Source organism: Lissotriton helveticus, chromosome 3_1 (genome assembly GCF_964261635.1).
Source record: "Lissotriton helveticus chromosome 3_1, aLisHel1.1, whole genome shotgun sequence".
Lineage (NCBI taxonomy): Eukaryota > Metazoa > Chordata > Amphibia > Caudata > Salamandridae > Lissotriton > Lissotriton helveticus.
The window spans coordinates 1,406,232,631-1,406,247,984 of NC_136061.1; the positions used below are offsets into that span (position 1 = coordinate 1,406,232,631).

Below are 15,354 nucleotides of genomic sequence, written 5' to 3' on the forward strand. Positions count from 1 at the left end.
AGTGCGTCCACTCCCTCAGGGGCGCCAGTACCGAGTCCAGAGCCTGAGAAAGCGCGCGACCAACCGCCGGCAGCAAGGTTTGGGAGATGCATAACTCTTCCGCCTCCTGAATGGGGGGGGGGGGGTTTACTTGCTCCGAAGATTGCATAACAGGAGGGTGTGAGCACCAAAACGCCTTTAGCCTAAAATACAAAAAGGGCAGCCCCCTCGCCGGTGCTCACGCAGCTTAGCTGCCAAAAATGCAGGTCCAGTACCTGTTTTCGCCACTAGATGGCGTCGCGTAGCAACGCGCGGCAAAAGTCACAGTAGACGGTGTCAGGCGAGGGTTGGTGAGGCAGAAAGATAGATCGCCTCAGCGCGCCACACAAAGAGGAGGAGACCGCGAGCGCAGCTGCTCCCCAAGCGACGGCGCCCCACAGAGCCGGGAAAACGCGAGGACGCGCCTCACACGGTCCGCGATGAAGCGGCAGTGACGGCGCAAGCAGCGCCTGTCGCGCGTCAATCTGCCGAAGCAATAGCGTTAGGAAGCACACTTCGCTAGAAGCAAGTAATAATGCACAGGCACAATTGTTTAACAAAAGACTACCACAGAACGTCAGAAAGATAATGAAAGTGACTTATCTGACGAGCAGAGAAGAAAGAGGAAGCGGAAGGGACGTCACGGCCAGTTATACTACGGACACCATCATCATTGGCTGGTGGTTACTATGGACACTGTGCCCCATGTGCTCATGGGAGCTGTAGTTCCAGAAAAGTTTTGTGATTGGTTTTCTTTGAATCTGCTATTGTAATAAAGCGAAGAAAGGACTGCATAATCCTCGCCTCCGTCCTGACATAGAATTCAAGATGGAGGCATGCAGGAGCATAACGTAACAACATACGTGCTGCGATGCGCTCCAATGACGATGCTTCTACACGCCACAGACTGTGACCAACGGTTTTGTGAATCTTTCTCAAGCACTTCTAAACAAAGTTCAGCTTGTTCTTTTGGTCTGGGATTTATGGCGGGAGCAAGGCAATCTGGTTCTTGTACAAAACGCCCATCAGCAAATAAAGACGATGCACTGGTTTGCAAAGCTACTGCAGCCGTCAGAAGGAAGAGGGCTGGTTTTTATGTGTACCAGTACCCTCCAACCAGAAGAACCAATACCATACTGCAACCTGAAGGCAGAGAATAGGGCCTGAATGCCTCCCGCAGCAAATTACCCTGACCCCAGGATTTGGCAGTAACCAGATACCATCTTTACTGTCTATCTCATTCTGTGACTACAATGATACTGCTCCAGTTTTGATGTTCTTTGATGCCAAAAGATGCCTCTCAAAGCATTCTCTTCATTATCCATACCAAGCAGTAGATCTATTTACAGATGACTACGTTGATATTTACAAGAAAAGCACTGAAGGGTTCTAGAAGTGCTTGTATTATACATATTAGTAAAGACTCTGAAAAGCCTTGTTTATCACAAAATACAATGTTTTCATTGATGGTTAAGACTAATGTATTGCAAGCAATTACAATAATTCCATTTCTATTAAGAGCCATCACTGTATTTCAGGCGAATTTATCCATCCTGAAAAAGTCCATGAAAACCTTTTTAAAGGCTGTAACAGAACCTTTAAGAAACCATCGCACCCTGCAGTAGCCAGGTACAACAAGAAGAGGACCGTCGAGCAGAAAGAAAAGATGACCAAAAAGCTGCTAGCAAAAGAAAGGATGCTCCGGAAAAGGCTCGCTGCGAAAGGAATAGACTATGATTTTCCAGGATTTGTAAGTATCTTTTATTTACTTTTTGTTCTTTTGTCTATGCTTCATTGTACTTTCACTTCATACGAATTCTGTATCCAACAACAATGCAAAAAGGTCTCTGGGACATGCTCGACGATGGCTACTTCTGCTATTGATTCGGTGAGCATTACGGTGGAAAAAGAGTGGATCTACTTGGGTACTTGGATGCATTATTTTGTCTGCATCCTTTAAAATGACATTAGAAGCAGTGACTTTTGGAAGGAGTGCCCTGTAGCTTTCTCCTAGTGTTTAAGCTCAACTTTCATGAAAACGTATTTCACATGTTTTCAGCCCACCAGGTTACTAGTGTACTGACTGGCCTGTTTCAGTTTCTGAAATGGCAATATACTGCTCCTCAACATCTTCTCTGGCGCCTTCTCTCTATCCATTGGCATACAGGTCGGCCTGCGGGTACCCTTACATTGGTGGAACATGCTGTGAAGCCTGTGCAGCAGACTGCTCAGTTCACCAAGTTGCTTAAGCATTGTCTGTGACATTGCAGAGAAAGGGCGGGGCCGAAAGGGGAGTTAAGCAGCAGTATTTTGCCTTAATCTTTCAAATGTAGGCCTCTTCTGCAGACCTCATAAACGTGTAGCGGGGAGCGAATGCTTTGTAGAACAGTCGCCATCTATTTTCTGTGCAAGTGCAGTTTTGACATTTCAGTGGACACAAAAATCCCAGCTTGAAAAAGTGGTTGCAAAATTTGTCATCAAACACTGCTATAAAATGGGCAGTTAAGGAATAATTTGTTAAAATCTCAGTCCATTCAAACGCAAGTAGCTTTTCAGAATCTGAACTGAGACACCCGAATATCGTGAACTGAGAGATTTGAATATCGCTTATGGAAATATGTTCACTCCTTTCTAAGCTGTGGCATCAGTTAGATTTTATTTTCTGTTTCTCTGTGGCAATTTACAAACTGGTATTTCGCAATGCATATAATACGTATAATTAAAATCAGGACTTTGTCAGAACCTGGTGAACTTTAGGTGAGATATAAATCCGTATCGCTTTTCCATTTTGATCCTTGCATCTTTTTAACTGAACTTTTTTTATTTCTTTAGGCCTCCCAAATTCCAATACATAAAAAGATAGCTATGGACTTAACAGCTGATCTCAACTTGACAGTGAACAGCCAGGTGAGCTTAATACAGCGTCTTTTTCATTTGCCAATCAAATTAATACTGCAGATTACTTGGAGGCCATTCCCACTCAATTCTGATCATGCTATTGATATTGAGCCTACATATTTTGAAATAAACCCTCTGACTAGAGCAGAAACCACAAAGTGACAACCGTACCAACTTCCAGTACGGCAATTGGGGCACAGGCATTGCAAACTTCAAATGTGCTACTTTTTTAATGAAATTGTGTATGCCAGCATGTTGCAGTGACTGTAGCATTTATATCTAAAGGCATACCATTTCCATTCCTTCTAGTCTTTTAACAAAATAATTCTCATGACTATATATGAATATCAGTAAGTTCCAGGGGTTAGATCATAATAGGATCATTTCGAACATAATAACTGGTAGAAGGTATTTTGGTTTAGTTTGTATATTTGTATATATATATATCGTGGCTGCAGAAGCTTACTGCTACAATTGCACAGAATAATTGTCCCACCCACCCGTGTCCCTACTGTCTTTATACTTGATGTTTGAATTTGCCAATGTGTGTTGATGTGCTATATGTGATTAGTATCCATAACAAAAGCAGTGGTCCCTTTCAAAAGAGGTAACATTAAGTAATAAACATAGAAATACAATGATGTCTGGACTCCAAATAGAGATGAAGTAATTTATTTTAACAAACCATATTTCAGAACTATGTAATTGGGACAATAGGTAGACTGAAAGAACAAGAGAAATCATGAGATTTCCAAAACTCAGGAATTCTACATTATGTGGCTAAAAACTAAGTAAACATTCAATATGCCACAATTCCAAAGTATCTTTGCTCATAAACCATAACAAATACTGAAATTGAAGACGTTTTGATCCCTACTGAGGTAGAGGGATCATCATCAGGGCACAACGAATTATGCCTGAGAGATTGCCTTGTAGTAAGACTTGGTGGTGGTTCGAACAGTGCGTGAATTAACAGGAGTAAGGTCTTAGTCTGATTACAGTGGCAAAAAGCGATTGCATCAACAATAAGAAGAATTTGCGTGGAGCAGGGAAGGTTCCTGCCAAACAAAGGGGTAACGTGGTCCGAGACCAGAGTAAGCCCATATCTGCACTTTAATCCAGAAAGAAGCAAGGCGTGTCCTCAATACTCTGTTCGATGCATGGCTTCGCAAGGCCCGAGGTCAGTCTCCAAAATACTCCATATTAGGCCTGTGCCTTTTGACAGTTGCCGCTGTTTTATTTATAGATACTTACACCCTAGGTCCCTTAGTGGCGCAAAGTTCTCTGATCTTGGTTGGAATCATAGGCACTCTTTTTGGAGTGCAGGGTTGAAACAATATTATTAGACCTATTTGGAAGATGTCTGTGCTTAACTTGTAATAGAATGGGTGCTGGTGCCCAAAACTCTACCCAGAAACCTGTGGCCGGTGCTATTTAATGTCAGCACACCAAATACCAAGGCTTCATAGTCTTGAATCCACCCCAAGCCTCTTTCACCCACTGCCAGACACTTCTGCTTTTTTTTCTCACTCGTGTGGTGTTCTGATTTCTCTCTTTATGACCATCTTTCTCTTCCTACTTATTTCTCCATTGTGCGTTTTTCCCTCTGCTGCTTTCAGGAAATGTCTGAAAAAATAAATACCTGTGCCCAAAAATGAGTGCTGGTGACCCCCACTGTCTTCCACCGGCTCAAACTTAGCAAAGACATAAATATGGTGCAAATAGCCTGAAAAGAGATGAATTTGAGCATGCTTATACCTATCCACTCGGTGTAAAGTGGGGACGAACCAGGTTTTTGGTGCTCTCCAGAATTCAAGATGGTTGAGGATTACTCTTATTCTTGTGGGGAGTTAGATCCATAACTTAGGCATTTAGACTGAGAAGAAGTTTTGTTTAGTTGTTAAAGCAAAAAAAACAGAAAGGAGTCAAGTCACCCTGGTGTGAAGTGCTGGTAAATGCAGACCAGACTGTTTGTTTGCTTAAAAAAAGCTGGGGTCTGAGCCTTAAAAAGTACAACTAGCTATGCACATTGCTTTGAAATTAATACTTCTACCTAGACCAGAGTTCTTCAAACTTTTGTGGGCCGAGCCCCCCAATTTAAACCTTTTTACACGTCGAGCCCCCCACCGCCGCCACCACCTGACAAAAAAGTTCTGGAAGCTGGCACTCTGCATCATTGATGGCCATTCCCTCCTGCAGAGCCCAGGTCGTATAGGGCAAATAATATTAAATAAAGGTAGTGTTTAGTAAACTGAAGCTTTGGTAGTCCATGTGCTTATTCTAAAGTTCAAATGAAAAGTCTCCAGGAAAAAAATTTGCACAAAAAATTACATTGGTGCTTTATTTTTCCATAAAACACAAAATTTAGGATAGATTAGCAAAAACACTCTCAAAACACAGGTGTGGGAGTGCATGTTTTTCCCAACAGAGACAATGCGTGGATAGATTCTTGCTTCTGCCATTCTTAGGTTGAGCTCCACTTCCAGTCTTGAGCAGTGCCTTGAAACAGGAGTGCTCACAACATTTTGTAATATATTTTTTGCAGTTTTATATAGTGCAAACATGACCCAAAGGTATTGGAGCGCTTTACAGGAGCATCTTTTACATTACACAAGCACACATTCATTTTCTGTAAGCACAGGGAAATTAAGTGATTTGCCCAGAATCACGGGATGTTGAGCAGACATCAAGAATTGAACCTGGTTTCCCAGCTCTACAGTCATCAGCTCTGGCTGTTGTGCCACATCCTTGCCCCTAAACAAGATATCAGAAAAAGAAGTTCCACATAATCAATTTTTCAATTGTGTCAGAAAGCATGTTATGTGGAGTACGGCCATGTGTTGCCATGCTTCCGGTTTTAGACGTCACATGGCTCGAGGAGAGCTCCAGTGGGCAGTCTCCCCTGTGAGCTATCCTATTTCAATCTCTGCCCTCCCTGCAAGTTCCAACAGCAGCTAGGGCCGTGGGGTCTGATTGCATTGCTAAACACTGATAATCCGTAGTCCTCCTTTGTCACTCACCTCCACGCAGACATGGCTGAAGAGCATGGGTACATGAGGCAGGTCACAACAGTGAGATATGTTATGGACACGGATTTTATCATAGAATTGACAGTATCTGAATCGGTGGCGGCATCAGTGTCAAAGGCCTTAAATATACAGGACCTCCTGTCTGACCAGTTTAGACTTGCAAAGGGTCACAGTTCGGACGCACCCTGTGGGTGTAGGAGGCTCCCCAAAGTGTGGATCAGAGATAAGAGAAATCCGGAACAAAGGCATACTCTTTTGACATGTTTCAGTTACAAAGACCAGAGGGATGAGGTAGCTGCTGGGCCCAGTGGTGTATTTTGACCAGATAAGGGTGCCGCCCATAAAGGCGCTTCTGAATAAGACCTGGGGGATACAAATGCCTTCACATCAGGTGTGCAACGCCCATAGGGCTCAAAGGGCATTGTCATGTGTGTCATCCCAGTATGAGACAGCTTCCCGGGCACACACACAGACAGTTTTGGAGCTGCCAGCCGCACCCGAGTACTTCACAGGTCTTTAAAAGACCATTTCGCGTTAACGCGGCTTTGTATTTTTTTCACCCCTTCTTAGAGCCCCTGAATGTCTACTCTTCCTATTGCTGGAAGAATTATCACCGTCCCCCCCCACCCCCCAACTGTTGCGCCTGTCGCCTCTGACCTGTGACTTCAGACACTCTCAGTCGAGCCAGCAGCAGCTGGAGCTGCAGAAGCCCGGGCTGAGACACGCGGCTCGCGAAGGTGAAGTGGTGGGGTGAAGTGTGCGCCCCTCCCCTGAAGTGATGCTGCGCGACCCACAGTTTGAAGACATATGTTCTATAGGCATTGCGGTGAGTGTTCCCACACAGCTCCCAAGGTTTTGACATATTCCCAGATTTACAAGGACTTCTAAACATGGTAATGATTCAAAAATATGCTCCCACAGAGAGGCGTAATGAGGCCTCTTTCTATATGTGCTGAATTCTGCAGCACAACTAGAAAGAAAAATCAAAAAGCCTTTCAGTATTGTTTTTGTGCAGGAAGGTGCCCCTTCCTACACAAAAACACTCCTTACACAGGTACCTGTGTTGGCAGTAGGCTGACAAATTGGCACCAACACCACAGAAAAGGATACAAATGCACCATGCTGGATAAATAAGGCACATTCCTGCACTTTCCAGTGACGCAGCGCAGCAAAGTGGCTTGCTGCGTTACCCTGTACCACTAATTTCATAAATATGCCCGGAGGTATGTAATTCGGTACAGAAGTCATCCGAGAAACCTACTTAATGAATTTTCCGTATAGATTTTAAATTCACTTGGTGAACATTACCAGCACAGAACATGCGGATGCAGCAGACATGCAGCCACACACTTCTCGCAAGACATTTTCTGCTCAAAACCAGTATCCTACCATTGCAAATTGCGAGATTAGTGTAAGCGTAGGAAAAACAGAAATTAGATAATATGCACTCAATAACTCAAGTTGCATAAAATTACAGCGGCGTTTATACAAATTTTGCACATGCTGTTTAGATCTTGCTGTACCCTGCTAAGGCACATGCATGTACTATTATCACACACACTTTGTGAAGAACAGGGTCCTATAGTAAGACTGACCCAAGGTCCGACAGAAAGCCACCTGCTCAAGCTAAGCAAATATTTTAAAAGTCTCCATTTCAATAAATTCTGTACCCAACATCTACCTGTGCTAATTATTCTGGTCTGCTCCTATCCTTATCCGTCATGGTGTCCCTCATCTTGAGACATTCTGTTAAAAATGTATAAAAGCAAAGTTTTACTCTGTGTTATTAAATTCTCCTCTACCTTTGTGACTCGGATTTAAAGTCATGATCCAAAGGTGGTGCCAGAACCTAGATTGCTGCATGGCCTAATCAGAGAGGGGTGGTCTTCGTAGCATGTGAAAACTTAAACTACAAAAGCATTATTCATGAAAAATAGACTCCGAAATATAAGATACCCAAGTTTCGGCCTTGCTACAATTCCACCTACACAAATATCAACCGCAACCTACTTCACCATGAAGCACTTGCTTCCAAATATACCAGGATCGAGTTGCTGTAATAATTTAACGCAGTCGTAAATTGCAATTCACATCTGTTCAATTGAATTTAGCACCTTAAAACAGCCGCACCCGAGTACTTCACAGGTCTTTAAAAGACCATTTCGCGTTAACGAGGCTTTGTTTTTTCCACCCCTTCTTAGAGCCCCTGAATGTCTACTCCTCCTTTTGCTGGAAGAATTAGCCCCACCCCCCAACTGTTGCGCCTCTGGCCTCTGACCTGTGACTTCAGACACTCAGCCGAGCCCCCAGCAGCTGGAGCTGCAGAAGCCCAGGCTGAGACACAGGGCTTGCGAAGGTGAAGTGCGCGCCCCCCCTGGGGGGGGCGCCCCACAGTTTGAAGACCTTTGACCTAGACGTTGTAGAGACAGAAAGGCGGAAGACAATGTGTGATCTGATATTAAGGATAAGAAGTAGTCTTGCAGCTCTGTTCTGGATTCTGCATAGCTTTCTGATCACTTGGCCTGGATTCTGCGTAGCTTTCTAATTACATGACCTGGATTCTGCGTAGCTTTCTGATCATCATAGACCTCATCACGTTGGACGATCCCTTCAAAAGTTAGTTCCTTTTTTTAAAATATCTTTATTGAAATTTTTTCATATATTCCCCCCCCGCAAGCATATCGGCATATATCTACATCAGACAAAGTGAAGAATGCGTAATCATAAATAATCATATTCATAAAACGACTCCTCAACTAAACACTGAATAGAAATCTATACTCTGCTCCCTAGAGCACACAGTTATACCTTAGACATAAGAGAAACAAAGAAAAGAAAAAGCAAGGAGAAAAGAAAAAAGAAAGGCAACAAAGAAAAGGTCAGGGAGAGAAAAAAGACATAGCCATGTTTAGAAAATAGTATTATTATCCTTAGATTTTTTCCTTAAACTACATTGGTCATGCTTTCTTTTCCTTTTATTAAAGGAGCCCAAATACGTTGACCCAGTAACTTCAATTTCCTACCTTTCCTATCATAAATTGCTCTTTCTATTGTGTGTGTGTGTGTGTGTGTGTGTATATATATATATGTATATGTATATATATATATGTGTATATGTGTGTATGTATGTGTGTATATATATATATATATATATATATATATATATATATATATATATATATATATAGTAGGTGGGCCAGCCATTGCTGAAATGTGGGGGGCAGAGGATCTAACCATGCAGAAGCAATTTTAATCCTTAAAACAGCCCTAGCAACAAATAATAACCAATATATATTCTCCACTTGGGTCATGCTGCTGACTCCTAACAGAACTAATTCATGGGTTAGTTTAACTTTAATCCCCAGTGACCAATCTAGATATTCCTCAATTTGTTTCAAAAGGTCTTGCAAATGGGGGCAGGATGCAAACATATGAACCAGATCCGCGTCCACCGCCCACCCCTTGGACAGGTTACCCCTGATGCCCCGCCCCACTGAGCAATCATGGCTGGGGTGTAATATAGCGAAAACATAGTTCTATAATGCTGTGCCTGAAGCCCGGCATAGCATAAAATCGACTGACCGAGCTCTGTCCTCAAAAGTGCACCCGGAACAGCTCCTACTTGCTCAGCCCACTTAGCCTCCTGTTTAGTTAAATCGTCTTGCTTTAGCCTTATTAATTCTGCATATATCAGCTTGATACCCCCCTTATTCCTTCCTTGCATAATGTCAACAATAACACTCTCAAATCCACAAAACCCCCCTGTTTTTTTAGCAAAAAAACGACTAATCTGTAAATACTTTAAAAAAATGACAATTTTCCATCAAAAACTCCATCTGCATATCGCTAAATTGCTGAAAACCATCTATTCCAAATAAATCCCCAGCCTTATGGACACCCTTGGCGTCCCACCCTGCCATGGTTTCATCGGAAAATAGTTCTGGAAACGTGGGGTTTTTATATAGCACTGTATAGTAGTTAAATCTTCCCAGGCCAATCTTCTTCTTTAAGGCCCCCCAAATCTTGAAAGCAGCAATCCGAGTCTTAAATTTAGTTTTTTTGTAATAGCTGGGCTCAGAGAATTTAAAAAAGCACCTCACCGCATTTTCACCCAGTAGCAATTTATAAACATCAGGTAGTTCCACGTAGGTTTCCATCCATAATCTCATCTAGATTCATTTTTTGGGATGTTTTGCCAAACCCTTTTTATTCAGATGGCGGATGCTTGTTGGGTGGACCTTTTGCCAGCAATCTATATCATATTTTCACAAGTTCTGTTTAACGTCACCCGTTCGCATCCAGTGGTCCCATCACTGAGAGGCATTAGTCTAGTGCACAACAATCTAACATGGATGGATCCTCTGAAGTAGCTAGAATGTGATGTGGGCACTATCTGACATAATAAACAAAGACTGGTTTCAGTGAAGCATGCAGTCTAGCCACTTATTCTCCAGTACTCAAATGTGTAGTTGCTACAGTAGTTTACCAGAATAAGCGGCCTGCATGCTTTGTTATTGTTAGTCTGTGCAAAATGCTCCGGTGAAGTATCACCTTCAGTGTAGGTTTCATTTGTCCTCCCACCTTGTCATCTTTAATCCATTCCTGATGCAATGTAACTTTCTAAACATTGGGCTTTTTAGCCAGAGGATTAAAAGCATCAGGCTCTTACATGACCTGTTTCACCTATAGTCCAGCCTTTCCGGAGAAAAAGACTCCACAACTTAGATTTCACAGCCTGAGGTTGATTGTATTTCAAGAAAGTTAATGAGCGCTTTTGTCCTCTGCCTTTTCTCTGTGCTTCTATGCATTTGTGGTGATGGTGAAGTTACTGTCTGTTGCCTTTAGGCTCCATGACCACTTTGATTCCACAGCGGCTAAGCTACCTGCTGTGATGAGCCTTACTGTATGGATGTCCATTCTTGACCTGATTCTCATTTTGGCTAAGCTGTTCTGAAGACCCTATGTAGTCTGTGAAAAGGCTGCATGCCCTATCCATTCATACATTTAATGTGGTGAAGGGGCAGGGGGATGCTGTATCTGTAAATGGAGCTTACACACATTAAACTGCGCTGCTGGTAAACAGTAGTTTCCCTTTGTCCCTCACTACCGCCTTCACATTCTGATGACCCACTCACTACCCCTTTTTACTTTGCCCTTAACTTTGGAGAAGTTTGCACATGTAGATGCCTCCAGGCACCCGCGAGAACACCTTTATTCACAAAAAATCTCAGTTGCGGGTCATATTTTAATATTATTTAGATTGATTTGCATTGATAATTGGTATTTTATTTTAATAGTCCTGTTTGTGGATCCTAGAGGTTTGTTTTTAGACAGATATTCTATTGTTATTACAGTAAATATTTTGTGTGCGTGTCAGTTTACCTACAGTCTGTCCAAACGTCTGGCATGGAGAAACACAACGCTTAATCTTTGCTGTCACTGGAGACTTACTGTTATGCTCTTGTCCAAGCATGAGGCTGTAGCAGTTGCCATGAAAGCGAACTGAAAGATGCCAGTTTGTAACAGTAGTTCTCCACTGTGGATCTTCCGAAGCACAGGAAATCCTTTCCTTCTTAAAATGAGCTATGCATCTTGTTCTGCCAATGATATCCAGCATCTTATTTTATACTTGTCCCGTTGTAGGTGTGTGGAAAATACACGTAATTTGCTCTTGCATAATTGCCTGAAATTTCTGCAAAATGCAAATCCTTCAATTCGCACCATATTTTAGGGTGATATACGTACTCATCAGTTTTTTATGCAATAAAAGCTTGTCTGGTTCCCGTGCATTTGTGCTAATGTTTTACCACAAATGGCACATTTCTTGGTATTTCTGATCACAAATGCTGCTTAAGTATGCAAATGGCGGAATTTCGGGATTTTCACACGAGCGTAACACAGAATTGCAGAAATTATGCTAGCATAATTTAAATGTCACCTAGGCCTACTGTTAACTGCTTGGGGAAAAAATTGTCTGTGATTGAATTCATTCCCAAATTAAAGACCATAGAGGGCGTCAATATTTGAGAATTAATTTTCACTTTGGGTAGAATTTTTTAATGCAAAAATTGCCATCTCAAGGTGTTGAAACAATGTTAGTTGTTGATGGGTTACACATTTGAATATACGAATTAAGTTATTTTCTGAATTATTTTCAGGACCTCACACCTGTCTGCACGCCTTCAGTCCTGGAGCGTCGGAAGTCTATGAGGATGCCAAATGATAGTGATGATGGCGACGATGAAATTATCCTTAATGTACCACACAGTGCAAAGAAAAATAAAAAGCGGACACCCCAGGCACAAAAAAGGACAGGCTCTGAAGCTGATGGCAAGGCAGAAACTGCTACCAATCTTTCAACCCCAAAAAGGGTGGCTTTGGACGATGGAGGTGTAGAGAATGTCCAAAAGAGTGTTAAGAAGCAAACTCCGAAAAAATTGACAGCAGCGGAGAACGATGGTAAACAAATTATCCAGGATCAGTCTGCTGGGAAGGAGAGTGCTAAAAAACGAACCCCTAAAAGAAAGAAATTGGAGTCTAATCAAGAGATCAATCTTCCCACCAGTGCAAAGAGTGCCAAAAAACAAACACCGAAAGGAATAACTACAAAGGATAATGCAGAGACTGTCCACAACGAGCCTGTCAGTACACAGTGTGCTAAAAAACAAACTCCGAAAAGAATACCGTCCGAAAATCGGGAGGATGGTCTTGTCGGTGTATCACCCAATTTAAAGACCCCCAAATCACATCAGAAAAACACGCCTAAGAACACTGGTCAAGCTGAACGGAATATAGTCAACCTACCAGCTAGTGCAAAATCTGCCTTCGAGACATCCAATACACCTAACCAACTTCCGCTTCATGTCACAAAAAATAAATCTCCCCTTGTAAAGAGCCATAAAAAGAAACTCACTCCTAAAACTCCAAAAATGACTTCTAACAGTAGTGAGATCAGTGAAGAAAGTGTACAACGTCTGCTTTCTAGTGCTAAAAAACAGGCACCAAAAAGAATGACGCCAAAGAAAATCAAGATGCATGCTGAGTAACCGCTCAATCCCAGCCGTCTTTTAATATTACAGGAAACTCGGCCAGATCTGAACTGCTGGATTAGTCCAGAATAGTTTAACACATTTCACTGTAATGCTGTATCTAGGCAGTGCTGCTCTTTGAAAACTCCACCAGAAAATATTTGTTTTCTATCCGAATTGTGGGGAGTGTCCTGAAGACCATGTATTTTTCATCAAAGCAACTTCGGTTCAAGTTAATTCTAATGTGGCTCTCGTTTGGGGCAAGTGATGACTATTCTAACTTTTTCAGAGCTTACTGTAGAAGTGTCTTCATCATTCTCTATTCAAGAGTCCCTTCCCTTCTACCAATACATTCTTCTAAATCTAGTTCTTTCCACCCCAAAAACTGCCTTATTTACTTCTGTTAAGGGGTGCAAAGGAGGACTACTTGAAGTCTACTTTGTGTGCACTCCTCTTCCTGATTTTTCTGAATATTGAAAATACCTAGAGAACCTATAGTTGAGAACCTGTGACCCCGGGAGTACTTGTGCCATATGAGCTATGCTATCCTGGAGTTTGTCCCTTTTCGAATTTTCACCATGCTTAGTTTATTGCGACAATAAAACAGTCTTTCAGAAGAGCTTCTAGTCCCTTCTGCTCTGAAAGCACCACTATTGGTTCAGTCTGGTATAAATTATTTCCTAATGTTTCGCATGAGTGCTTTTTATGCATTGTATACAGAGAAAGGAAATGCATCACCAGTAATCTGTGCTAGATATCATGCATTCCACCCCTCAAATTAAGCTTGCGTTTTCTGGAATTGAGTTTTTGGTGGCTAGAATTCAAACCTTGTGTCACCATGAAAGAGTAATATCCTCATTTAAATAAATTCTGAATTTCACTGAAATGTCTGTGCTCTTTATTGTTTCATAAATGTTGTTTGTTCCTCCCGTTTGCATAGCACTTTTATAGAACGTTTTAAAAAGTACATGACTGAAGACTGAAAAACGTATGTTGTGCATGGTGAAGCGTGAGAATGCGGCTATCGAAGGTGCAACATGCAGCAGACACATTTATTTCAATACTGTATTGAAGCCTTTCCTCTACTGCAGGCCTATGTCAAACCGTATATCATTTAACAGCGTGGCTACTGGGGATTAACTTAAGGCAATCACATATCATTCCACATATTAGACTTCGTTGCAACATCGGTGCCTAAAAGTCATGTACTAGCTGGAGGTATAATTCAAATATTTGCGTCAATTACATCTCAAGCAGCTTCCGCAAAGCTCTGTGGTGTAGTGTAGTTCCTATATTCCCAATAGGCTCTGCGCATTGGAATAATATATCCTATAGATATGACATAGGACTATACTAAACTTAATTGTGAGTGCCAGCTAGCTCAGAGGTCACTAGAAACTTTCTCGAATACACAAGAAGGGATTCGTTTCTGACAACCGCATACACAGGACAACTTTGTTTATCTAGGACTGGAAAATATCTTCAGAGTCGTAGAAACAATGGATAAGTATTTCACTCAGTCAATCGTGCATGCTTCGTTTCTACAGGGGGTGCACAAAAATAGTGACGGGCGTTTCAATAAAAGGGTTTATTGAACAGTCTTCTTTCTCATGCAAGAGAGGTGAACTGCTACAATCGTTAGACAGAATCCAAAGTATAATGCGTACAGCGAGAATAGTGTTATAAAATAATACTGTAAAAGCATTGTATGGTTTCTAAGCCATATAAAAATACATACATAAATAACACAGGCAAAAAATACTCAACTGGTGCTTCTTAAATATGCCTACCCCAATGTACCTAACCTAGGTCTAGTACGAGGGAGGAAGTAAGTATTGTTTAGCATAAGTTTCAGTTCTGCCAAGAATTGCCAAAGGTTTCTCTAGGTTCTAATCGGCTCCATACCTTAGAATGAAGGAGGTTGGAATCTCTGTCTCGGGACTCGATTTCCCAACACCGCGCAAGGGGAGTCTGAAACACTGGAGCTGGATTTCTTGGCAGAGAAGGGCAGCTTCCTGATCAGTGCGTCAGCTTGGAGAGTCTGCTTCCTTCAGCACTTGCTGCAGCAAGCAGGTCGCCGAACTGCACTGAACCACCGTACCTTGCTATAGCAAGTGAAGGTATATTTATACCTTGAAGGTGTTTAGGAATGCCATGTTTGACGTAGAGTCGGGCATATGAACGTCATGAATGAACCCTTAGGGAATAGTTGTTCATTGTAAAGTAATTGAGTTCTTGGAGAAATCAATATTCAAGCAAGGGGTCCCGAACGGCTTAAGCTGGTTTTCCAAGAAATCGTCCCTAACGGCTTAAGCTGGTTTTCCAAGAAATCGTTGTGACATTTGGTGAACGGATGGAAATAGCCATGCCTTATTTGGGTA

General features: G+C 42.1%; 1 protein-coding gene across 1 annotated transcript in view; it reads left to right on the plus strand.

Annotated features, from left to right (window-relative positions):
- NIFK (nucleolar protein interacting with the FHA domain of MKI67) overlaps positions 1–13,853 on the plus strand; it is a 71,278-nt gene extending 57,425 nt beyond the window's left edge. The window contains exons 4-6 of the mRNA XM_078682062.1: positions 1,557–1,768; positions 2,851–2,925; positions 12,104–13,853. Coding sequence (XP_078538188.1) covers positions 1,557–1,768; positions 2,851–2,925; positions 12,104–12,991 — 1,175 coding nt within the window. The 3' untranslated portion in view covers positions 12,992–13,853. The remainder of the gene's footprint in view (positions 1–1,556; positions 1,769–2,850; positions 2,926–12,103) is intronic.
- Positions 13,854–15,354: the final 1,501 nt, after the last annotated feature.